Source organism: Osmerus mordax, chromosome 1 (assembly GCF_038355195.1).
Source record: "Osmerus mordax isolate fOsmMor3 chromosome 1, fOsmMor3.pri, whole genome shotgun sequence".
NCBI classification, from domain to species: domain Eukaryota; kingdom Metazoa; phylum Chordata; class Actinopteri; order Osmeriformes; family Osmeridae; genus Osmerus; species Osmerus mordax.
Genome location: NC_090050.1, coordinates 21,133,859 through 21,159,262, shown reverse-complemented (window position 1 = coordinate 21,159,262; position 25,404 = coordinate 21,133,859). Strand labels below are relative to the sequence as shown.

The 25,404-nt window shown below is 46.0% G+C and overlaps 2 protein-coding genes across 5 annotated transcripts; one reads left to right on the top strand and one right to left on the bottom strand.

Moving 5' to 3' along the window:
* Positions 1 to 517: 517 nt before the first annotated feature.
* Positions 518 to 12,450, bottom strand: sdc4 (syndecan 4). 3 transcript variants are annotated; one of them, XM_067243642.1, is made up of 5 exons: positions 12,225 to 12,450; positions 3,290 to 3,530; positions 3,097 to 3,143; positions 2,795 to 2,996; positions 518 to 2,627 (listed from the first exon to the last, which is right to left on the bottom strand). In XM_067243642.1, exons 1-5 carry the CDS (start codon positions 12,276 to 12,278, stop codon positions 2,476 to 2,478), a joined length of 696 nt encoding a protein of 231 aa, XP_067099743.1. In that variant the 5' UTR covers positions 12,279 to 12,450; the 3' UTR covers positions 518 to 2,475. The 3 variants fall into 3 exon arrangements, with proteins under 3 accessions (XP_067099743.1, XP_067099757.1, XP_067099752.1); XM_067243656.1 differs by having other exon boundaries at positions 518 to 2,624; XM_067243651.1 differs by having other exon boundaries at positions 3,290 to 3,527.
* A 1,215-nt stretch (positions 12,451 to 13,665) lies between these two features.
* Positions 13,666 to 24,919, top strand: gdf5 (growth differentiation factor 5). 2 transcript variants are annotated; one of them, XR_010876593.1, is made up of 2 exons: positions 13,666 to 13,912; positions 22,857 to 22,992. XR_010876593.1 is itself a non-coding variant. In XM_067235227.1 (2 exons), the coding sequence occupies exons 1-2, from the start codon at positions 20,526 to 20,528 to the stop codon at positions 23,744 to 23,746; spliced, it is 1,581 nt and encodes a 526-aa protein (XP_067091328.1). In that variant the 3' UTR covers positions 23,747 to 24,919. The 2 variants fall into 2 exon arrangements, 1 of the variants encoding a protein (XP_067091328.1); XM_067235227.1 differs by lacking the exon at positions 13,666 to 13,912 and adding an exon at positions 20,526 to 21,216 and having other exon boundaries at positions 22,857 to 24,919.
* Positions 24,920 to 25,404: the final 485 nt, after the last annotated feature.

Here is a 25,404-nt window from a genome sequence, read left to right as displayed (position 1 = left end):
ACACTGTACTGCACCTGGACAATAGACACTCCATAAAATGGTGGGATATTGTGCACCAGGAAGCAAACATAACTACTTGGTTAGGTATCAGGTGTGTCGTCTAAATTGAACCTAAATATTTTATTTATTCCAAATGGTGATATACTGTAGCTTAGAAATCCAATATAGTCTAGAGCATGTACAGAGTACAGAATGTTGTGAACTGGAATGTTCAGAAAGATCTAAACAGCTATGGTGTTGCTTTGTTTAATAACTAAAGTCAGTCTTGGTTGATGTAATCATGCCTCTGCTTTGGGGCCCCAGGTGAGACATGACACAAAAGAAGGGAGGACAATCAGTCAAGTCTGGGAGCCTGGGAGTCTATGAGCCTGGAGCATCCTGGGGGACGAGCCTGATGCCACTAAATCAACCCTTCCATCCTACACACACACACACACACACACAACTTAAATTAAGCTCAACGTTTCACATCACACCCCACTAAAACCTTAAATGACAAAACTCCAAACCAAAGATATTAAAATGTTAATGTGCATAAAAATAGCTTTATTTCCAAATAAATCAGAACCTGCATGCAGAAGCCAATGATTCATTGACTTCTCCACTCGATCAATGATTCACATCATGTTGTGACAACAAGCAGCAGATTATTTCTCCATGCAAATGACACATGGTTCAACTCAAGTCCCCTGAACAACAACAGCAAATCCTTCTACAAAACATAAATATATACTGCTTCAAAAAAAGGTCTAAAAGATATATCAATTTAAAAAAAAATGTTTCAAACCTATTTGCTTCTGAAAACCTTGGAACTAGTGTATATAAAATGTATCACATATACAACAGCTTAAAGGGGGAAATGCCCCAACCTGAAAGGCAATAAAATATTTGACAGTTAAATTAATAAAATAAAATTAAAAAAAAGGAACAGGTGATCTATTAAAAACACTGAGAGCGGACACAGGAAGAGTTAGTACAAGCATTGGTAGTTTTAAAAACAAGCGTTTCCAACTAGGCTTCTTAGGCTTGAAGAAGGCCGTATCATTCCAAGTGTTTAACAGTAGATTGTGTTAAACTATGCGTTTTGGGGTGAAAGAAAGAAATAATTTGGCATTTAAATATTTGGTAAATAGAAATCTGCCAGGAAATGGCTAAGTACCAAGTTTAACATTTTATTCAAATGGATATTTACAGTTCCCTGGAAGCCCACAATCTGTGTGCAGTGACTACAGCCATCAAACTACAGTATGTTAATTATATAGCAATAACGGACAGGCAAAGGACCCATTACTTGCATTTACAGTCAACTAGATTCAGATTGAACCCATGACCTGTTCACCTCAGACAAGCCATGGACACCCTAATCTGTTAACGTGTGTCTTAACAAGAGTAGATCCCATAACCTGCTAACATAGCTTACCTGACAGGCACATACCCTGCAAATAAAGCATAGTCTCTAGTCTACAAGAAGACCTGATTATACTAGTAAGCAGAGTCTATTATATCACTGAGCCACATGTCCGTTTGTGGAATGTGGGTTTGTCTTCTTGCAACAGCATATTGGTTTGTGTCCAGTCCAAGTCATAACCTAGAAACACACCCTAGAGATAGATATATCCCAACCACATCTGTTTTGTTGAGGCTTTTAGCACTTTTGTACCGTAATATTGTCACTCAATCTTGGAATTCACTTCAAACATAACCTGATCTTAAAATGGATTTATTTTCCACAAAAATATTTTATTGAGAACTGAGCTTGAGATTTCACTGCACATGAACTCTTAAAATGTAAAACAACAATTTAAAACAAAACAAAAATTAAAATCTGTTGCCACAGTAACAGACTTCTGCAGCACCAGTACCTCTGCCAATACAAGGTTCAGAGAAGAGTGTGTGTGTGTGTGTCTGTGTAAGGGGATGGGGGAATGGTGGAGGGGGTTGGGGTGAATAAATAACAGGACTAATATCTGTAATGTGATTGGTCCCTCTGAGGGCGAGGAGGAGGTTGAGCTGTGTTAGTGTATTACAGGTGTGTTAGAGGAGGAGGAGGGGTAAAGAAGGGGGCGTGGAAGTTTGTACAGCACTGAATTCTCTACAATTCGCAATTGTCCAATTTTCACTTGGGCAGGACACAAAAATAAGTCAAAAAAGGAAACTGAAAAACAAAATAAAAACATGTACCGCACTGTTTTGGCAGCTGAAATGGTCCTGTCCCTTTCTCTCTCTCTCTGGTAGACAAGGGTGCAGCTTCAGACTTGTGAGAGAGAGTCTAAATGGATGACATCAGGACTAGAGGGAGAGCTGGATCCTGGTAGGCGTCAAGAGGAGAAGCAGTCTAGATATTCATGGTTTTTCTCCTGGGGTTGTTACTGGCAGAAAGACGCAAAGATGGGGGGGATTCTGATAGGCACTGCGGGGTAGGGGGGTTTATGGGTTCATGGTCCTAAAGGACGGGTTGGGGTGGGGCCTCGGTGTTCAGGCATAGATCTCTGTGGTGGGGGCCTTCTTGTAGATGGGCTTCTTCCCCAGGTCATAGCTGCCCTCGTCCTTCTTCCTCATGCGGTAGATGAGGAAGACTATGAGGAGAACGGCGCAGAGCAGCGTCACAGCTCCGCCCACAATCACTGCTGAAAACCAAAAGGCCTCAGGGTTAGCGTCGCACAGCACACACACCGGCACTTTCTTAAACAAAACTTTTCGTAGTGTTCGGCAAATGGTAGTGGCGATGGCGGGATTATTTTCCCCACTTTCCAACACAAATGCTGAGTAACGGACGCCACATGTCTGGACTCACCTGCTAGGATCTCCGTCTTGTTGAAGAGCCCCTCGCTGCCAGCGTGGGACATGAGGACGTTGGAGGGGTGTTCCTCCTGCTGCGGCGGCTCGGCTCTCACCAGGACCTCGTTGCGGTTCCGCACCAGATCGATGTCGTTGACGGTGGGCCTGGGCCTGAAGGGAACCTCCAGCTCTGGGATCTTGTTCTCATGAATGTTGGGCTGCAGGAGAACAAATACGAGAAGCGGAGGATTAGTCATCGTGTCACTTAACCTTTAAAAGAAAGCCCAGAAGGGGAGCAGGACAAGCACAAGTTCTTACGTTTGAAGATGGATGGGTGTTGTCGTTGTTGATGGTGACGGTGGGTACTGTGTACAAAAGAGGAGAAAAACGTTTAGACATTCACATTTCACTTCTGGTAACTGGTTCCATCTGTTTAAAAACACATTTGCCATGTCATCCTGCTTTCGTGAAAGCGATCTAAAGAAAAAGTTGAATACTAGCGAACACCAACCTCCGTCTCCAGAGCCAGACATCTCTTCATCCTCGTAGTCTTCATCGTCCTCGTCCTCAAAGAATTCCTCGCCGTACGTGTCGTAGTCTTCTTCATCTTCATCTTCGTTGTCATCGGTGAAGCCGAAGTCGTCAGAATGTCCGGCGGTGGTGGAGGCTCCGGACCCAGCGATGTCATCCTGCGTCACCTCTGCTGGCTGAGTAGTCTTCATGGGCATCCATGTCTCAGTCTCCCGCACCTGCTAGCACCAACACACGCCCGTTAGAGGCAGAGATACACTCTCTCCCCCCTCAACAAAGGTACACACACTCAAGACATCTAGGGAGACAGACACTAGTAGCAACAGAGGATATAGAAACACTTTGAAGCACCACAGGCTTTCCACCACAATGTCTTCGGTACGACCCCTGCCCAGCCCCCAGTCCCAATAATTACATTTACATTTATCCATTTAGCAGACGCTCTTATCCAGAGCGACTTACAGTAAGTACAGGGACATTCTCCCCGAGGCAAGTAGGGTGAAGTGCCTTGCCCAAGGACACAACGTCACTTGGCATGGCCGGGAATCGAACCAACAACCTTCTGATTAATAGCCCGACTCCATAACCACTGACCCATCTGACCCCTATGGCCCTAACCTAAGCTAATTACTAGGGGGCTTAACATCACTGAGACATCAACCTTCCCTAATCACATTAACACACCTAATTTCATTGACCATTTGTGCAAGCCCCGTGAACAAGATTAAACCGCAAGTCTATTGAATAGACCCATCTCATTAGCATTTCAGCAAATACAAAGGAAGCTAAATACAGGCCAGGGTGGAGCAGGGAAGAGTAGAGGGGATTAGACTTCAGAAATTGATTAAATCTGTTTACATTTAGGCAGAACTGAAAGAACAAGGACAGAGACATGCAGACTGCATGTAGTATGTATGCATGTCAATGTGTTCCTGAGACCTGTAGTCTTTCACTACATCACATACAAGAGACCAAGTGGTTGGACACTTTTCAAAAGACTTTGCTCATACACGGCAGGCTCTAACTACTGACCATGGAACAAGACCGCAGACATGGTACATATTGTCCAGCCAGAGAAGTGTTACCAAACAAGTGAGCCATGACTGTCTGTCATTAAAAGAGACAGTCATGCATTATTCATTGTCCAACAGTGAGTGAGGAAGAGAGAGAACTATGCTGGGGGAGTGAAGGAAGGAGGGTAAAAAAAAGAACAAAAAATAAGAAATTGTGAAGGAGCGATTAAAAGTTTTTTTTACACAGTTGGCTGAGCAGTTTCTCTCGAGTCTAAAACATTACAGCCGTCCATTGCGGAGAAGAAAAGAAAGTAGTTAAAGAAAGTGAAGGAAGCTGCAGTAAGAAGAAGTCATTAAGAGACAGAGCCCGGGCACTTCACCATCACACAAACCAGCCAACGACCTCATCAACCTCCCCCGCCATTGGGGGGGGGGGGCCCAATGGCTTCTGAGCTCTGGACTCTTCATGTCGAGAGATCTTGTTGCTACAGCAACACTGACCTGAGGGCAGGGCCCCAGGCTACTGCACTGGTGACTGGCCCTTGAAACACTTCGGTTTCGATCATGTGGCTAGAGGCTTATCCCCAAGCCCTTCCAGTTGTGTTTGACTAGAGGGAAGGGAAGGTAATGCCCATTGTTGCAACTGCTGCCAGGCAGGCAGCTACAGGCTTTAAGTGGACGGACATTTTCTAAGCTTCTGTTCGCACTAAGGTGCAGCTCTGCTGAACACCCCTGCTCTCAGCGCAGACCAGACAACCCCACATCTGTCTACCGCTGCGACTCTTCCCTCGAGCGCCCAGGGGTTAGGTCCCTCACAGACAGTCAGGTACTGCTGTGTGCTAAAGGCTAATCATCTTCTAAAATGGTGACTTGACTTCATTCCCCCCTGCCTTTCATATCAGACCTCAGCGCTACGTGCCAGGACAGGCCTTCTGACTCAGGCCTCAGTCACTTGGTTAAACAGCCCTTTTTTATTATCGGCATCCAGTCACTGCAACACTCATCCCCTCAGTAAGACTAGGTTAGTGCTTCACTGACTGGAACAGCTAAACATTCACTCACTGGTGAGTCATCCATTTCATGGCTTAAACACACACACCACACATTCATCTGAACTATTTGTGCTAGCTTCAAAACCTACACTGCCATAATTACATAATCTCCATAAAGTGAACATGTCTCTGGTCTACTGTTGATGAACTTGCAGATCTGGACATGCTGGACTGGCGCTGCCCAGGTGGTCACAGAACCACGTCCACTACAGCACACCATGTCAGCACTACTCCAGCTCTGCTCTCAAAACGAAACCGAGATCCTGGCCCTTGATTGGTTGATCTCGTCGTCTTGCTATCTGGCCTGATGAATGTCAGGCTTTATCAGATCTGGGGTATATTCCAACCCGACCTGACAGGTAGAAACCAGCCTCTCAACACATACTGGTTCTATCAGTGCTGGTCTTTACCCTCTACCGTCACCTCGTATTGCACAGGAGACCCTTCGAAATCTCCTCAGCACACACAGTCAACGTTCTTATCAAGCCTCCACAGGATTGCTGGCACAATGGCCAGGCCGTGGTCGGAAGCTAGGCCGTGGTCGGAAGCTAGGCCGCGGCCTGCTACAGGCACAGTGGAGCAGTGTGGGGCGTGTGGTTGAGGTTGGGTGACTAGGGCCTGGAGAGTAAACAAACGAGCCACTGTGAAAATGATCACGTTAAGTTTATTACCCATGGAGAGTTCTAAAACTAATTTGATAGTCAGCCTACTTTAAAATAGAAGACTGATGCCTTTACACCATGCCCGCCCCCCCCCGGTTGAGCGCTTAGAACATTGACTCAACTTGAAGCCAAGGGAACAGAACCGGACGCGTCTGCCATCTTAGGAGCCCTGATGACAAGACTGAAAACAAGTCAAAATGGCCGAGACTAGGAATTGCCGCCTGTTCTCCTTAATGTGCTGCAGCTGATCTTGAGAAACCAGACCACACTCTAGAAGCCACGCGCTGACGGACGGAAAAGTAGAAAAACAAACTTCTTTGTGGCCGCCCCTCCACAGCGTGTCAACAGTTCTGGGTCGTCTGCTCCCCTCTCCTCAGATGTGGAGACAGGAACCAGCCCAAGGCTGAAGGGGTCCGGGTTGGAACACCTGCTCTTCACATGGAAACACCCTGTCTGAAGGTTTTAGCAACAAGGCCTAACCCACCAACCCCTCCTTCTCTGCACAGCCAACCGACGAAAGGAAGACTGAAGGCAGCCTTATCCTTTCTGATGGTTTGTTCAAAGCTGATGTAGCATAGAGACAACTCTGGCTTGTTTACAAGGCTAGGCTATATTTCCTAGCTTTTCAAAGACGGATTTGAAGCCCACCCCCATCTCACCACCATCCAGGAGCCCTGCTACAGCCCCCACCCTCCCCCTCCCCAGCTAAAGGCAGTCAGTCAGTTCAGGGCTCTATAGAGGGGCAACAATGCCTCTGGGTGCTTGAAGAGCATATCAATTAACAAGGTAGCTAAGCCCTCCTCCACAGCCCCCCAATCCGTCCATCTGCCAGCCTTAGGAAGGCATCTGCTCCATTCACACACAAACCAGTACTTCAGTTTCGTACAAAATGAACCCATTGACATAACTATCCCACCCAGACCCTATTGGACTCATGACAACATGCCAATATGCCAACCACAAAATACAGACCTGAAAACTATCTGAAAAATATCAACCACACAAACCCAGTTTAACAATCCCACTTTTTATTTCCCCATACATTAAGAGGATAGTGTTCAAGGTTCCCAGCCTGCGTCTAGGGGGGAGAGTGGGGGGGGGGGGGGGGGGGGGGGGGGGGGGGGGGTCGATGGCATCTCTGCAGGTCATACCGAATTACAGTGTCACCTCCCTCTTCCTCTCGCTGCCAATTGGATTTGCGCCGCACATTGTGTCTGCGGCTCACCCCACGGGTTGCCCTCTTCACCTTGTCTGTGGTGGGGCCTACATGTTGCTCGTCATTGATGCAGCTCCACCAGGGCCCTCGGAAAAGTCTTGATAGCCATGAATAAGCTCCACCATAAGGACTGGGGTTGGGTACCAAAACCTGGTGCTAATATGGCACCGGTACCTATAAGACTGGTATGTACTGGACCGAATCAGAACGCAGATTTCAGTGCTCATTTTGGTGGCACTTAAAATGCCTGACAATTGAAACAACCATAATAAAAAAGGACCCCTTGCCATCAATGACTACCAAGCCGTGGAATAGCTCCACCGTGGTAACCATGAATGGCCAGGGATAAGCTGAGGGCCCCTTCCGTTACCTCGGTCGAGAGAGCTCCAGATGTCTTCCCCCTCCGCCCAGGCTATCTATAGCTCGGTGTTCCCACCTAGCCGCATGTGAGAGGCACAGTAGCGGCCCCACTCAGGAGACGCCAATGTCCCAGTCAGGCTCCAAGAGCCTGGGTGACACACCTAGGATCTACATGGGACTGAGCGCTCGGACTGGCTGTACTGCAGTCGTCACACAGCCGTCATCAACGTGACGCAGATGACGGCTGGTCACTGTCACAAACAGCAGGGCCACTCGCACGCCTTAGACAGACAGCCATGTTGATTCAATCTCTGGTAGTTAAGTGAATTTGATTAGGCCACATCCTGAGGGGGAAAAAAACTACCGTGTCTGATCTTATCAGATGCTTATTGGCTACTTCCTCCTTCGACGAGGCCAAGTGCAGGGTCAGCGGTTGTATGAGTCACAGCATTAGAATGTCCTGACCTATTGGATCAGTGAGTCAGACAGACCCTGACAGGGAACTACCATCTCAGGCCTTCTCAGCCCACTCACCGAGGGAAGCCACAAGCTTTACATGGGCACAGGCAGGTTACAGAGTAGTGATGCTGTTCAGAGCATGTGGAAACTTAAACAGTGGAAGCCATCACAGCATCAGAAGAGATCAATCTTAAAAAGTCCTTCTGGCATGACATCTTACTTTAAAGAATGTAGAATGCAGTGAAACAGGCCTAACCATGCAGTCCAACACATCTAGCTAAGCTATTCTGTGTGCGCTGGTGTTGTTATGGTTCAGGGCGTGAGGAATGCTGGACGTAGGCTAGTTAAGCAGCTCTATACAGGCAGGATCACATTCCTCAGGAGCTAGCTAGCTACTTAACTGTTCTGGTCAAGACCTGTATTCTTTAAGAATCTCTAGAGTGGAAGTGCTGTTCTTGAACAGGTCGAAGATTTTTTTTTAATCTGGTCTTAAGATTCACAGCAGTCCTGCTGGGAGATTGTGTGAATACTGGCCCTGTTCTGGAAAGGTCTGGTAACTAACCATACCTCACATATGTGGGCTTTATCCTGGTCCCACCCAACCCCGTTAGAAACCCTGTATATTGAGCAGGAGGCCCCAGAGGCTGAGTGATTAAGCCAGCAGTGGTCCATTTAAGAAGTGACTTAGACCCCCCCCCACGCAGACACTGCTAGAACAGTGAGTCTTTGATGTCAAAGGAGCATTTGTTGTCAGGCACCACTGACAGTGAAAAAACACTTCATCAGGCTACAGTCCTCGGTTCCCTTAGCGACATTGTATGAGAGAGCGAGCAAGCGAGAGAGACATACTGGAAAGAAAAAGACCACACCACAAGTGGGGATGTACTGTGCACTACTGCCTACATGAGTACATACTGCCTTCAACTCAAGGCCTGTGTGTTTATCTAACATTTGATGCTGCCTTCATTTACATTTACATTTATTCATTTAGCAGACGCTTTTATCCAAAGCGACTTCCAAGATAGAGCTTTACAAAGTGCATAGGTCACTGATCATAACAACGAGATAGCCACAAAACATTGCGAGTAGCCAAAACATGAAGCACAACCAAAGTAAGTGCCAAAGGGAAGAACCATAAGAGCATGTAGTTAAACAAGTTACAATAAAGTAAATTAAAAAAAATCAGTTGCGCATTTTTGCGTACTATGATGTGAACATGCTGGGAACTGATTGAAGATCAGCACCCCCCCCCCCCCCCCCCCCCCCCCCCCCCCATCTGTCAGACGGTACACAGCCAGGTGCTGCGCAGCAGATGTAAGCCAAGTCAGTCTGAATTCTCCAGGGCTTTATCCCCTAAAAATGGGCAAAATGCTGTTGTAAAAATGTCATGAGTTGTGTTCTATTGCTGATCTGTTTCTCTCAGCTGGCAGCATGTATCACATTTCTTGCAAAACTGCTCTATTTGGCCAAAAGAAAGTGTCTCCCTGCCTCAGGAGTAGGCCTGGAGCCTGGCAGGGATGGGGGGGAGACTGAGCTCTGAAAAACCAGAGCTCACATCAAACATCAACCCTGAGGCTGAATGATCCTCCACAAGCTCTACAGAAACAAAGCACATCTCAAGTTTCGTGTTCCGCCAACACCTCACGTGTTTAACCTCACATTTCCAGAAATCCACAAAATCATTCCTCTAAATCTGTTTGACACGGAGGCCTGTGCGAGACACAGCCTCTCATCATCCAACAAGCACTTCGAGCAGAGCAGGGAGGAGAACATCTGATTCTTAACTTCTCTGGCAACAAGCAATGGACAAATCCCTCCTCCCTCTGTGCTAACATTCTTTCTTCCAAAAGGGATTTTATAGGCCAGTGGACAGCAATGCACAAACCATTATTACATCCTGGCCAAACTATTTATCATGTTCTTCTATCCACAGCTTGCCTTTCATAGCTGGGGACATTCAATTCATCCCATCAAGCAAAAGAAAAGCAAAAAAAAAAAGAAAAAGACTATTTTCTTGTGCAAATGATCTCACGCTTAATTCAAAACCAGCATTCCAACAAGACGTAACAAATAGCTGAAGGCTTAACTAAGGCAACAAGCTATCAACAAGCTGCTATCTAAAGGAAGGCAAATCATGATTGGCTAATCTAAACACCGGGTATCAGGGAAATAACAAATAACTTTGTTCTTGAAATACAACCATTAAAACTGCACAAAGGCAGTTGGATCATAAATTCACAAGTCTCGTCAGTCTATGAAGTCATGGCTAGAGTAAGTCAACATACAATGCTGGAGAAAATATGTCCGCCTTGTCCTGCTACTGAACTTATAAATCTGAAGATTAGTCAGGTATCGGTTATGACTCCATGGTTCACTATATTTTCATGTTTCAGCTTTCAGTCATGGACTGCGGTCTATTGAGACAAAGATAGTCGTTCATTTCTCCCATCTCAGTAGGGACTTGGTTATTGTTGTTCCTCTTACTGTGGTCAAAGCAATGGAATGTATTGATTAGACTCAAGTCCTCAATATCGCATTCCACCACACACTTAAGAGAGGGGGGGTAAGAGAGGGAGAGCGAGCGAGAGGGGAAAGGTTGTCATAGCCGGGGCAAAGTAGCCATCACAGAACAGAGGATGAGAAGAAAAGAGGAGAGACGGGTGAATAAAGAAAAGCAGAGTCATACAATTGATCAGAGAGCAGATTTGGTGAGAAAGCAGAGGTGTGTTGTCCTGGTGTCTCTAAGCCAGTCTGGGGTCTGCGGGGGGGGGGGACACCAGTGAAAAGGAGCTGGTTCATTGAGAACCCTCCAAGTGTGCAAAATCCCCCGGAGGGCCGGCCAAGGTCGCAAGGGGTCACATTCCACAGGGGAAATGCAAAAAGGAGAGGGAGAGGGGGCAGGAAAGGCGAGGGGGCAGGACAGGCGAGGGGCAGCCTGCATGGCTCTGAGGAATGTAACAGATTCAAATGCTGCCTGGCTGGTTGAGATTAGTAAGGAGAGAGTGCAAGTGTGTGTTTGTGGGTGGAAACATCTCTGGAATTAATTGAATCTCCTATGAAAACACACCCTCTCCCAACTAATTGGGTACAGTGTTTATGTTAACAGCTCAGGGAGTCAGATGGCTGAGCGGTGAGGGAGTCGGGCTAGTAATCTGAAGGTTGCCAGTTCGATTCCCAGCCGCGCAAAATGATGTTGTGTCCTTGGGCAAGGCACTTCACCCTACTTGCCTCGGGGAGAATGTCCCTGTACTTACTCTAAGTCGCTCTGGATAAGAGCGTCTGCTAAATGACTAAATGTAAATGTAGCTCAGTGTGGGGTTTTTGAAGGTAGGCGATGTGACAAGCTGGACCTATGGGTGACCTATGAGTTAGTCCCACCTGGTACGGTAAACCATGAGTCTTCCAGTCTGGAATCATCCATAACCTAATAGAATCTGGGGTCTCCCTACATCACCACCTCCTTCATTCAATTAGGCAGCAGCAGGAAAGTCCTGCCCTACTCAGGTGTTTTGAAAACACTCAACTCAATACTGTAGTATAAGACCATGGCGTCCACATTAGCCATGGACGTAGTCCATAACGTCGTTAAAGCAAAATACATCTAGAATCCACACGTGACTGACATTGCAGAATTAAACATGTATTAGCCTACAACTTACTATGTCCTCCTCCAAGAAGATGTACTGGAAATAACTGCGTTCGTACTGTATTTAATTGGTCCAAAGAACTCAAGGGCGTACTGAACAGACGTTCCTGATAGCACAATGACAATTTAAACAAAGTGGCTTCTCCAACAAATCTAAGTAACTGGTCTGTGATAAGGCCATCGGAGAAGCCTGTTGTGAGGCCAGCTACCCCCACCCGGGGCCCCTCGGCGGATAATAGTAGCCAGCTTCTAACCCCCCTCCCTCCCACACAAAGATATTTTAATTAACTGGTCAATATAATAACCCAATAAAGTTTACATGTTTTGTTGACCAGGCTTCTGTAATCGCCCCCATTGCACTTCGCTCCTACAATTAATTGCCATTGAGTCCAGAATAGAATGGTCTGTTTAGCACGATCCATGTCAGGCAACCCAATTAAATGTAGACAAAACAATCTTAAAGTGTACCACAACTAAACACAATATAGCGTACGAAGCTCAACTTACCGACTCTGAATAGACTGAGGCAAACAAAACCAACACGAGACACACTTTGTACATGATTCTCCCACGGTTTAAAAAATGGATAACTCGAAACAAGTTTTGATAACTTTCAACTTGATAACGCCTGATACGTGAAACAAAATTTTCGTTTAAAAATCCTACAGTTATCCACAAACGTTTCACGTTATTCTTATCACTTGCGTCTTGTTTAAAGTCTCTCCTCCGTAGTAACTGATCAACTATCTGCAAGTTCAGATTGATTTCACTGTATTTTAGCCGATCACACTCCGCCCCGTTACGTCATTGACCAATGAGAGGCCACACACTCAACTCTCCCTTGCATCACAATTTACCGTAAATACCGTAACTACATTCAACAGGTTTTACATGGCCCGCCCCCTGGACATCCTGTGGTCAAATGTGGGATTTCGCCCCAGTCGACGTTACAATTAGTGTATTAGCAGTCAGTTTATAGCCTGTCATAACATTACAGATGTCGACTCTGTTATTATAGCATATCACAATTTATCTATAGCTTATCAAAAGTAGCCTATAATTTGAACCATATCGCTCCATAGAAAATATGTTTCCACGTTTTAGTTAGGCTAATGGTGATTCTGACATTATTCCTGTACACAATAATATATCTAGGATTTAACGTAGGCCAAGAAGCCTACTTATTTGATAAAGCAATATGTATTTTCTCCTACATGTCACTTTCCACTGCAAATGCAAAAATATATATTTTTATTTTACAGTGAACCGAAAAGTAGGCTAGTCCCAGTTTGTTTTTTTTGACTGACGTAATCGTCGGGAAGTCACGCAGCAAGTAACCTAGTTTTTCCCTGTATAAAACCCCAGGACAGATGTAATAAAAAAGTTTGAAAAGAAAGGTGTCCTTTCGTAACGTCAGATAGACAACGCCAGTCTCGTAATTTCGTTTTCATTTCAGTCTTTGAAATGAACCAGGGATTTCGACTAAAAGTCACTCAAGAATGAATGATGATCTCAGGGGACTTTCATTTTAGTTGTGATTTCCTCCTTATGAAACGTTGGAATATTGTTTACAATAAGAGAGAGGTAAAATAAGATGAAGGGTGATTATATTTATTACATACTGTTCACAAACCCTGGTAAGGAGGGAGGTCAATCACAAAAGGTATCATCAATTACAATATGTTCCTGCTGGCTGAGGAGTTTGTGAGTAGCAGAAAGTCCCACCAAGATTAAGCTGTACTGTCCACAACATCAGACAAGGTATAAATTTAGAACACAACAAAACAAAATTCAAATACAGAAGCTGACCTTTAGAGACAGGATATGGGAATTTCCCTATTTTACTTCCCTATGGCTGAACCTATTGACGCGGATCAGATCTCAGAGGAGAAACAGCCCGTTCAGAACAGAAAAGGGATGGGGAAGTGAGGGTTGGTGACGTAAGTGAATTTCCCTAGTCGGACCTGAGGAAAAGTGGGAAAGCAAACTGGGTCTAAGGGACAGTACCATGTTGGCCTGACATCATCAAAAAATAGTAATCTCATTAACATGTGGTAAAGCTGTTCTCAGTGGAATCCACAGAGAAGATAAACGCGACGGACACAAAGAGAGAAAGAGAGAGACAGAAAGTCACCGAACGACAAAGAGACAAACTGACTGATTGAAGGAGACACGGATAGAGACAGAGACGACAAGTAAGTAAGAGACTGAGTAAAAGAATGAGAATGTGTTTGACGGATGTTGAACCAGATAAGAGGAACTTCACTACGGACGTGTAGGATGTATCCATAGGATATATGTACTTCTCTCTCTGCATTGAATCCCAGGCAACGGCTACAGTAATGCTCCACCCACAGTGACGGCTATATGGAAACATCCCGCGTCATGTCCCTTGAAAGATAAATGTAGTATTTGTATGTCAGAGTGACATTACAGCTGCCATGATGGTGAAAGAAAACATGAAGTGACCAAGAGTACATGAACAGGGGCAGCAGTTTCTCTATTCCAGGGAAACATGAGTCTCGTAATTATTAACCTCAGAATGAATCAGGACCTGGTAGGAAACCAGAACCTAGTTGAAATATAATTACTGTCAAATGGCTGGGCAGTACTCGATTACAGTAAATGTGTCCTGTAAAATATCCAATTGATCGGTTTTAAACATGCAGATACTAAGAATAAAGAAGCATATAAAATGCCCTGTAAATAATGTGACCCACGTCTGACTGAAGGCCATTATATATCGGATCTCAGCTCAGTAAGGGTTGACAGATAAGCATAGAGCAATTACGACCTCTAATATTTTTGTTTGGTGCTTGGAGGCCCCCTTTTGACCAAATAATGATTTGACAACTGGTGATCAGAGTATGTCATATCACATTTGTCCACAAGGTGGTACTCATTATCCAGACTTACTTTCTGAGACGGCAATTGTCATGATGGTATACAGACCAACGACACACTCTTTTCAGTGTTGTTATTTAACTGCAAAGGATGTCAGTATAAGTGCTTAACTATCAACAAAAACATAACAAAATAACTCAGGTCAAAAAACCAATTATCCAAATTGCATTCAATTGTATAAAAAACTTCAACTGTGTTTAAATCAGCTGGACACAGCCTTATAACGTTTAGAGCTTGTGTGTCAAAGGATAGACAGAGCTATTAGGACTGTGTGTATGTGTTTGTGTATGTATGCGTGTGTGTGTGTATGTATGCGTGTGTGTGTGTGTGCATGTGTGTGCGCGCAAGCAGGAGAGCTTGTGCATGCTCTGTGTGTGAAAGGTAGGCCTTGATTGGCTTCAGGCAGCAACAGCAGCAAAAGGGGGAAATGAGTGTGAATGAATGTTGCTTTGAAATCAAAGAGTGGAAGACAGATGAAGGGGTGCAAGTCAGCTGGACAAGCAGGCAGTTGGACTCATTATTAGTGATTGAGCTCAGCCTGTTTCATTAGCAGACTCTCCTCACACAGTCGCAGCTCTGTTACACCGTGCCAGCGCCCAGCGCTCAGGTTTATTTTATCATCTTAAATCTTAACAGTTAATACCTGTATGTTTCCAGCATAATATTGTCTCTGGCAGAGAATGCTAGAAAATGTATCCTCGCGAAAATAAACGTCTACATCCCTAGCTCAGGTGGTGCGAGGGCCATGTGCTGCTAGGAAGGGGCGGGGCCGGGGAGGAGGGGACGGGGTGGAGGGGAGAGAGAGAGATGGAGGAAAGGAAATGCACAAGGGGAGCAACAGAGACGGAGGGAGAGAGGGGGAGGAGGGAATGAAAGGGAGAGACTGGGGGAAGAAGGCAGACAGGAAAGAGGGAGCAGATGATTGAGTCTAAGAGGCTGATGACGGACTCGAGAAATGACAGTTGTAAAGTGAAGCGGACAGGGAGAAGGCGAAAAAGGAGGAGGGGAGAGAAGAGAGGGATAAGAGCATAGAAGGATGCGGATGCGTTGGAGCGACTCTTCTTTGGCTCAACACTTGATCGGTTATTTATTAGGGCCTTGTACAGGCAGGCAGCACTGGGCAGCAGTGAGAGTAAAGTAAATGTTTCCATGCCAGAGGTAAATGACCACTCAGAAGCCCAGGCACGAAACACAAACACCTGCTGCTCAGGTGGAAAAGCAGGGCCCCAGAGCCAGGTACAGAGACCTCTTTCTTCTAGCCAGTCAGGTAGGCAGGTAGCAGGGCTGGGGAGACAGATGGAGAGGGGGGGGGTGGGGGCAGACTGGCAGGGAGGGGAGGGGAGAGGAGGAAGGAGATGCAGAGGCAAGGGCAGGCTGAGATGGGGAGGGAGGGAGTGGGAGAGGAGGAGAAATATGGAAAGAGATAGGCAATGAGGCAGCAAGGCATGGTAGGGAGACAGGCAAGGAGTCAAGGAGGGAGAGGCACACAAGCTGAGAGGGAGGGAAGGAAGGATGGGGAGAGACAGGCAAGCTGGGAGGAACATAGGTAGGGTAGGCAGGGAGGTGAGAGAGAGAGAGAGAGAGGGAGAGAGAGAAGGAGAGAGAGAGAGAGAGAGAGAGAGAGAGAGAGGCTGACAGGCAGCCAGGGTAGGAGGGAAGCCAGCAGTGATGGAAGCAGACAGCTGCATTTGATACAAGTTTTGTTTACTTTTGCCTGTAAACAAGCAAAACAGAACACAGCTTGTAAATATGTTTGCTACTTACTACACCCAGATGAACAGTGAGTCAATCCAAGCCTCCACATCCCTGACTGTGAACTACGTTCAACCCCCAACCCAGCCCCACCCTCAGCTTACCTAAACACTGTGACGCTTGATTGCCTGTCACAATTACGAACTGTGCCTTTAAACCAGCTGTGTCCATTACCTATGCGAGGGCGTGGGCAAACCTCACCAGTCTCTTGCTGGATGGTTGCCAGGGGACAACGCCAGGCCATAATATATGATCACTCAGGGTAACCAAATAAATCCTCCCAGGGGGAGGGAACATGACAGGCTCGAGGCTGAGTGAGGAGGGGGGAGGAAGGGGTGGGTAGGGGTGAGGAGGGATTGAGGAGGGGGGTGGAGTGGGGTTGAGGAGGGGGTGAGGAGAGGGGTGGGGTGGGGGGTGGGGAGGGGAGGGGGGTTGGTTAACCCAGACATTTCTCTGTGTAAAGAAAAAACATTTTCCAAAAGGAACACTTAGTGTAAAAAGGGTCATTGTATTCCCCCGAAGGTCAAGTCCAATTTTCTAGAAAGGAAGTATACTGTACTACTATTTAGGGCTGTCATGATTTCCAGTCTCAGTATTCTACAGACATTTATTTTCATTTTGGGTCCTGTGGGAATAGAACGCTTGATAAAACTTCCCACCCATACACCCCCCCCCCCCACCACCCGTAAACACCCGACCCCCACACTCATCTGGGGATGGTTCCTGGCCTGCGTGCTTCTAATAAACTGTGTTTACCAGTGATCCATGTTATATTGTTTAGCCCACCTGGATCCGGTCAGAACCCTGCATGGATTCGATGGTTTCAATTGGTTACACCAGGAGACAGAACATAGCCTAGAGGGGGCACTGGTGTATATGTTTAGACCTGGACCCACTCAGGGCCAGCGTCACTGTGCTGTCAATTATCAGCTCGCCCACAAGCCTGGGATCAAACCCCCAGTTTAACCAGGCCCAGATGGGGTACGGGCGGACCGGCTTGGGCCTGGGGACCGGGACAATGAGGCCTGTGTTGGGCTGGTGGTGAGGTGGATCTGTTAGATGCGTACCTGGAGGGAGGGAGTCAAGGGGTTAGGAAAACACGATCACCTGGACACCCTCCAACTTAGCCAGCTACCTACTGCAGCCACTCACACTGCTGTGTGTGTGCTACAGTAGCTGGTGCACCATCATGTGAGAGGTATATACAGGAATCCTGTAGGAGTCGTATGTGGTAAATGGGTTGTTTCATGTGGCTCTTTCGCGACATGAAGTCTTTACTATGAAAGTGGCTCCTTTGAATATAGAGTATAAGACATAAAGTCTGTCAAATGTGTGTGAGATTGAACATGTTTTTGATGTATTATGTTAAATATCCTGTATGATTCATGGTTGCCTCTCCATACATATACGATATCTTGTAAGTATCTGTGTCTGTTATTAGTTTAATGTGGAATGTACAGATATATTTTGCAGACTTGATGTATCTTTAATTTAGGATGGCTCCATAGGTCTTCATCTCAGACACAGGAAGTCAAGCGGGGAAGGACAGGAAGTCAAGAGGAGAATAAGGAAGCGATTGTAGAGTTTTCCAACCCATGGAAGTGAAAGGCCCTGGGGCAGCAAAGCAGAAATGTCACCCCAGTATTAATGTGGAATAATTCAGTTTCAGTTTCATCTACTGTAATTCATTCCTTTTAGTTTTTGATTTATGTTGGGTGACTGAACCAAAGCAGACAATCTCAACATTAATCATGTATTTGTTTCTCAGGCCTTGACCCCTGAACGTAGAGTTCTCACTGTAAAGCTGACTAATATTTCTGTACAAGGAGAGAGTTATAATGTTTTGCTTAGCTTAGAGACCTGTCCAGCCTCCACCATGGAGTCAAGGTGGTTGGTTGGTAACGAATTGACTCTTTATTTTATTGGGCTGCGTTTATGGCAAGGCCTTTCTCCTTCTGTGGTTTCTGCTCTGAAAGTCATGCCGTCTCAATGGCAGCCATGTACACACTTACCCCCGCAAAGTTATTATTACCCACCCGTCGCATGGCAATACCTGGAGGGAGCACAGTGGCACATTCACACAAAGGCAATGTTCTTGTACCTGCATGCCAGCGAAGCGCAGGCTAAACCACATTTCCTCTGGGCTTTTCCAAACATCCTGAGAACAGAGTACTACCCACTACACCACGGACAGCTGGCCCCTGAATGTGCTGTGCTCACCTTTCTAAAAGAGCACGGGCAAGGCAAGTGCTGAGGTTTTATACCACAGAGTGTGTTTATATGTGTGTGTCTGTCCAGGGTGTGTATCTCTGTACAGAGTGTGTGTGTGTGTTTTCATGGTGTGTGTTTGACCAGTGTGAATGTGTATAGTATATATGTGTGTGTGTGTGTGTGTGTGACGGGCGTGATTGTGTGGATATGCGTGTGTCCAACATGAGTATACGTTTACGTGGATGTGTGTGTCCAGCCAAATGAATGTGTGTTTATCTGTGTGTCTGTGTCCTGAACTTCACCCTGAGGATAAACAGAGAATACACATCGTAGGTTCCTTAGATACTGTACTCTACACACTCACACCACTTACTACTGGGTTGAGTAAAACCTAAGACTGTGCGTGTCTGTGTGTCTGTGTGAGCGGGATGACTTAACTTACCGAAAACATACTTATTTAACTGACCTGTACAATCTCATTCTGTGTTCGCTACTGTGTCTGTCTGTGCAGTCCACTGCTGTCCTCTTCTACCAGGTTCCAACTATTTCAGGTAGACCTGGGTGAACAGACGGGGTCATGGAGACTTTATGTCCAGACTGTGGCAGGCTCACTTCATCCCCCATGTTAATTCATCATCTCTGTCTCGACTGGCCTGGGAGAACCTAAGCTGCAGCAGGTAGAGGGGAGAAAATACTGAAACATAGAAAAACACTGACTCCTATTTCATGCCTCCAGAGACCAGCCTGCCTGCCAAATTTCAAAAGTTAACCCTGGTTTTGGCATCTAATTATTCCTACAGCACAGTCTTAGCTAAATTTATGACACCAGAGAAGTTGGCTTGTCCTGTGCCATTATAAATTAGACGGGCAAAGGACTTTAGAGTCAGAGCTCATTCTGGACTATGGAGACGTATTCAATCAAACAAGATGTGCAACTTGATCAAATTAATCAGAGCAGGGCTAAAGTCGATGAAGTTGCACATTTGAAGATCTTTTTTTCTTCTGAGAATCACATGCATTTCCATGTATTGATGGAACATGTCTGATGTTTCTAAAGTCTGTGTCTGGCTGTCAGACCTCAAAGACAACCGAAGCTTAGGCTTATGACTAGCCTACCATGTGTTGCACACCTACAGTAAGACTAGCAAATTGAATCCCAATGATGAAATTGTTTAAATGAGTTAGGTAGTAAGGGGTTATTATGGCCCACCATTTTATTTCAGAGTTTTACACACCACTCTGGGCATCTAGTAACTGTGCCCTTTTCACCTCCATGTTGTGAGTGTTAATATAGGGAGCTAGAGCAAACTCTCTCTTCAAATGATCTAATGCAAAGCTCTGGCTTTGAGTGTGGCTTTATGTGGCATATGAGTCACTGGTGGAAAGAGCAAGGAAGATTTGAAAAGAAATATCGCACTTAAATTAGTTTAGACAGCATGACATCAGAAGCTAATTAAGCAGCTTTGCGCTGGAATTCCGTTTCCAATTCCTCAGTTCAGGTTCGAGGAGGGTTTTCTGAGCACCTGCAGGTTTGTGTGTGTGTGAAATATTTTCACTGGACGGCGTTCAAACTTTGAAGGGGAAAAAAAACTGCGGCAGCATTACGCCATTCTTCCCTCTTGGAAAAAGTGGGATTTAAACAGCTCTCTTACAAGATATCCAGCAGAATAGTTGGAGTTTAAGGGAAGTCAAGTTTCTCTTGTCCATGCTAAGCATTTTCTCGCACTACTCTGGAAAGCGGGACCTGCGGCATGAGATTCGCTTCACTATGGTTCTGGATAGCGGATCTGAGAGTAACGGTTTGCATGGTCGCTTTTACTCTAGAATACTTAATTCTAGTCCACATCTCCACTTCTCCAAACTCGTTCATGTTTACCTCTTTCAAACGGGAAAAGCCTGCGCGCATTTCTCCCTGGGAACTTTACAGAGGTAGATCAGAGGATGAAAGTTCTGAAACGTCTCCCTCTTTTACTGGGGTGCTGGACTCTCGTATACCTGGACCTCATCCTAGCGTCACTGAGCCATACCGGGGCGGCACAGCGTGCGCCCAACAGCCGTGGCGAGGAGCATACAGGCGGAGCAGGTGACCGCACTCAACTGGGAACCGGTTGGAAGTCTCCTAATTCTGCGAGGATCACGCGGATTCGGACAGGACCCCCGTTAATCAAGGGCGAGGTGGCCAAGGGGAAACCTGTGGCATTCGCGCCAGCATCTCGCGTGGTAACGGGCAGCCGCGCTCGCGGGGCTATCAATTTAGGGCGCAAGGAGGCTGCGCGCTCTTGGGTAGCCGGGGATACTCCAGTGGCTCTGAACGTGCACCTGGTCAAAACCAGCGGCATTGGCACACCCGGGAAAAACACTGGAAAACCTGCAGCAAGGGCGGCAACACCAGTACGCAACGGACCGAACAGAGCTGTCGTTACGCAAAAGCTTAGTGCTCCGGCAGCCCTGAGGAGTGCCAAATTAACGGGCAAGCCTAGCGACAGAGACTCCACCAAGCACCCTCTGGTGACACCGCACGACTACATGCTGTCACTGTACTGGTCGCTGTCTACCGGGGAGGTGAACACAAGTGTACTACATGAGGCGGGCTTGGCCAACACGATTACGAGCTTCGTAGATAAAGGACAAGGTAACAGCGTTATGAGCCCGGTTATCCAAAACGATCTGAATTATTTATTTCTGAAGTAAATCTTATTTTAGTGATATACGATTAATTCAAATAAACACAAATATGTTATCAGTGGTTTATCGTTACTAAAAGGATCAATTCGAAATGTTAAATGTTTTCAAGTTTTACTTGCTTACAGGTGTGCAGTCCCATTGACCTCTGTGATATTAGAGTTATATTTCAATATCAACAGTAAAGCAAACTTAGGAGCTTCTTATAAGTGGGCATCAAAGAAGTAGCCAGTGGATTTTCATGCATCAGGGACTTAGTCACCAAACTCTTCAACTGTAAGAGAGCTTCAGGTCTATTCAATTTCCTACTACACCCATAACCTAAATGCCCCTTGTTGGACAGTTTCCAGGGTCAGAAAACATGCATCCCAATTTATTTTAATTTTTAATTTCCACACTCCGTTTTGTATTTAATTTATCTCTGCGCACATTTGGAACTGCTCTGTTGGTGTCTTTCTATGTGGGGGAACTTAATCAAGTGCACCCCAAGTGCTTGACAGTATTTGCGAACAGTTGAGTCAAGTATGCTGGCCCCTTGGTAGTTTGATGTAATGGTTCTGAACCTGGGTCTCTTGGTTCTGTCAGGGTGTCAGTAGCCATCTGGAGCCACACCAGCCATGTGATTTACAGCCTCCAGATAGTAAATAAACATGGCTCCCTGCCTCAAGTAGGTGGCCCCTGTGTAATGTTATCTTTACCGTGTAAAACTGTTTAAAATGATGTTTAAACGACGTGGGTTTAATATTTCTAGCTGCTAAAGGTTTACATTTCAAGCACTTAATGTACTTTTAATTCACACGTTATTTGTCTAGCGCGTCCTCAGCAAATTGTTCCTGACCCTTGTGGCCTAGCGGGGCTGTGGAGGACGTAACTGATGCCCAAGCAGACGTCACTGTCCCCCTCATTCCTGGAACTGAACTCTCCTTTTACTGCATCCCCTCCATCGCTTCCCTTTTTCGTCCCTCTAGTTTTCTGCTAATTCAAAATTATTTCTTTCTTTCTTCTTCCTTTTCCTCTTCATCTTCTTCTGACTCTTTTTATCTCTGGTTTGGCTCAATGAGCCACAAGTCCCTCGACACAGACATTGTCGATTCTCCACCCTCTCCACGGGTAGAGGCCGGTCTATTCAGGTGGTTTGTGCTCCCTTTCTAGCAGATGTCATATGACGTGCTGGTGGGTCTAGTGGTAAATAGCTGCAGGTCCATAATAATGGTCTGTTTACAGTTCAATGTGGTCTGCAGTTTGCAAATGTCTGGTTTTAATGTACTTTTGAACGCACACTGTGCCTGAGCCTGGATGGAAACGATGGCTTTCATTTGTAACATGGGCTTCACTTGCTGCTGCTTTCCCTCACTGAAAACAAAGAAAAACATTGCACACCGCACCGCTCCACTGTGTGTGTGTACATGCTTGCGTGCGGGATTGTGCGTATGTGTCCACTTGTGTGATTGCATCGTGTGTCTGTGTGTGTTAAAGCGTGTGTGTGCGTTAAGAGAGAGGCCACATTAGCACAAATAGCGGGAACGTGTCAATATTAGTGTTATCCTTGCCCTTGACTCTTTGTCCGCCTGTCCTGTTCCTGTGTTCCAGATGAGCGGCAGCCGCAGCTGAGAAGGCAGAAGTACTTCTTCAACATCAGCTCCCTGGAGAAGGAGGGGCTCCTGGGGGCCGAGCTCCGCATTCTCAGGAAGCGCCCGGCGTCCGACCCCCGCAAAGCCCTCCCGGCCGGTGGAGGCTCGGGCCCTGGCTCTCTGAGCCTGAAGCTGTTCACCTGCGCCTCAGGTAAACAGAGGCCCACGCTGCTCCACACACGCACCGTGGAGGACCACGGCACGCCCAGGTGGGAGGTGTTTGACATCTGGAAACTGTTCCGGAGCTTCAGGAACTCCCCCCAGCTTTGTCTGGAACTGGAGGCCCAGGAGAGGGGGCCGGGGGGGCGGCCGGTGGACCTTAGGACCCTGGGGTTCGGCCGCCTTGGCAGGCAGACCAAGGAGAAAGCCTTCTTCCTCGTCTTCGGTCGTACCAAGAAACGCGACCTTTTCTACAACGAGATCAAGGCACGGTCGGGCCACGACAACAAGACGGTCTACGAGTACCTGTTCACACAGAGGCGCATGCGCCGCGCCCCAGCCACCAGGGTCGGGAAGAAGCTGCCCCAGACCAAGCCCCGGTGTCACCGGCGCCAGCTGCACGTCAACTTCAAAGAGATGGGCTGGGACGACTGGATCATCGCTCCTCTGGAATACGAAGCATTCCACTGCGACGGCGTGTGCGACTTCCCCATTCGCTCGCACCTGGAACCCACCAATCACGCGATCATACAGACCCTCATGAACTCCATGGACCCCGATTCCACCCCGCCCACTTGTTGCGTGCCAACGCGCCTCAGTCCAATTAGCATCCTCTACATTGACTCAGCCAACAATGTGGTGTACAAACAGTATGAGGATATGGTGGTGGAGTCGTGTGGGTGCAGGTAGCGGTGAAGAAACTAGAGAGAGAGAGAGTGAGAGAGAGACAGAGAAAGAAACCTATACAAAAGAAGTTAGAGAGAGACACACACAAAGAGAGAGAACCATAGAACCATAGTTTTGTGTGTCAATTCATACAACAGAGATAGAGAGAGACATGGAACACACTCAAGTGAACACTCAGCAAGGTGGTGGAATTATATACAGTATATTTGAAGGATCAGATTATGGGGATATTATCTGTCAGGGAGCCATACAGTCAAATATACACCTTAGAGGGTATGTACAAGACACAGAGGAGACTTTGGAAAATCTAGATGATATATGGTGTATATCCACTGGCCTGAGTCAGAAGCTATAAGGATGACCAAACAACAACTTTCAAGCATTTCACTACAATACTAAGGCATGCCCGAGGATTTTTTGCAGCTCAGTAATTCACTGCTGCATGTTGAATTAAACAGGGGGGAAACCATATCATATTAGGATTATTGATTATCATGGTTAAAGCCACAGTCTGTAAAACTGAATGCCCCGAGTTTAACCAAATGTTTAAACTAAATGACAAAGTCTTTCTGGATGATAGTAGGAATAAAAACCATTACGGTATTTATAAATCATAATCTGGTACATTTCATCATTGAACAATTCTGGAATTAGCACAGACGGTGGCTTTAACCTCTAAGCGTTTCAGCTGCAGTTCCATTTGTCACCACTAAGGATTCGTCTGCTCGCCCCACCTGAGTCCATGCCCCTCGCACAGCCTCTCCGTCACAGATGTGTGAAGGCATGTCCGAATGTCCTGTTCCTCCTAGAACCATGTGATGTAAGCATTTCCTTTAATCAAAGCATGTGCATGCCATAGGTATTGCCAGCTCAGACTCAACCGTTGAGGCCTGAAAGAGGAGAGAAGAGGAGGGTGATGGCGGAAGACTGGAAAGGCAAGATTTATGAGAACACAAGTTTGGAAGCCACTTGATAAGATTTATTATCAAGCTAAGATGTTATGAATTATGAGGCATCCATTGATTTCTCCACTGAGTAGTTTCTGTTCCAGTAAAAAAAAAAAGAAGAAAAAAAAAGAAGAAAAACTATTCATTAATACAGTTATTGAGAGTATTACTTTTAAGATGTATACTTCAAATATGTGTTCTTTATGTGTATCATGGCTTTGAATTAAAGTGAACCTATATTTGTTAAAGATCATGTTTCTTCTGTGAATTAATTTATTGTAATTTCAAATAACCAGAAACCCAGACAAAAGTCCAGACATTGAAAAATAAGGTTCCCTTCAGATTGGCACCTGGTCTTAATTATGACACATTTCCACACATTAGTCTGTGTGAGTTCAAGAGCGATTAGGAAAGCGGCTGATCTGAATCATATTTAAGGACTGTTCCTATGATTTATAACAACACAGAGCGCATTAGAAGTTGACAGGAAATGAAACATAACGAACAATTGACTTTACGATACACTCTGTTTCCTTGAACTCCCTGGTTTGACCTGAAAAATACCGTGGATTTAGATTTTATTATAGGCAGCAAAAGTGAAGTTTGATGTACAGTCTAATATGCCTGCATAACATTCCCCTACAGTCATCATCCTAATCAGATTACTCTCTGTGAAGCAGGCTAAAACTACTCAAGACCGAAAGTCAATGTAAA

Bases quoted from the DNA above. Each gene is read 5' to 3' on its own strand.
- sdc4 (XM_067243642.1), bottom strand. From the start codon at position 12,278: ATGTACAAAGTGTGTCTCGTGTTGGTTTTGTTTGCCTCAGTCTATTCA. The intron at 3,531-12,224 runs GTAAGTTGAGCT...TGTTGGTGCTAG, and splicing joins CCTCAGTCTATTCAGAGTCG to CAGGTGCGGGAGACTGAGAC. The intron at 2,997-3,096 runs GTAAGAACTTGT...GTTCTCCTGCAG, and splicing joins ACACCCATCCATCTTCAAAC to CCCAACATTCATGAGAACAA.
- gdf5 (XM_067235227.1), top strand. From the start codon at position 20,526: ATGAAAGTTCTGAAACGTCTCCCTCTTTTACTGGGGTGCTGGACTCTC. The intron at 21,217-22,856 runs GTAACAGCGTTA...CCTGTGTTCCAG, and splicing joins CTTCGTAGATAAAGGACAAG to ATGAGCGGCAGCCGCAGCTG.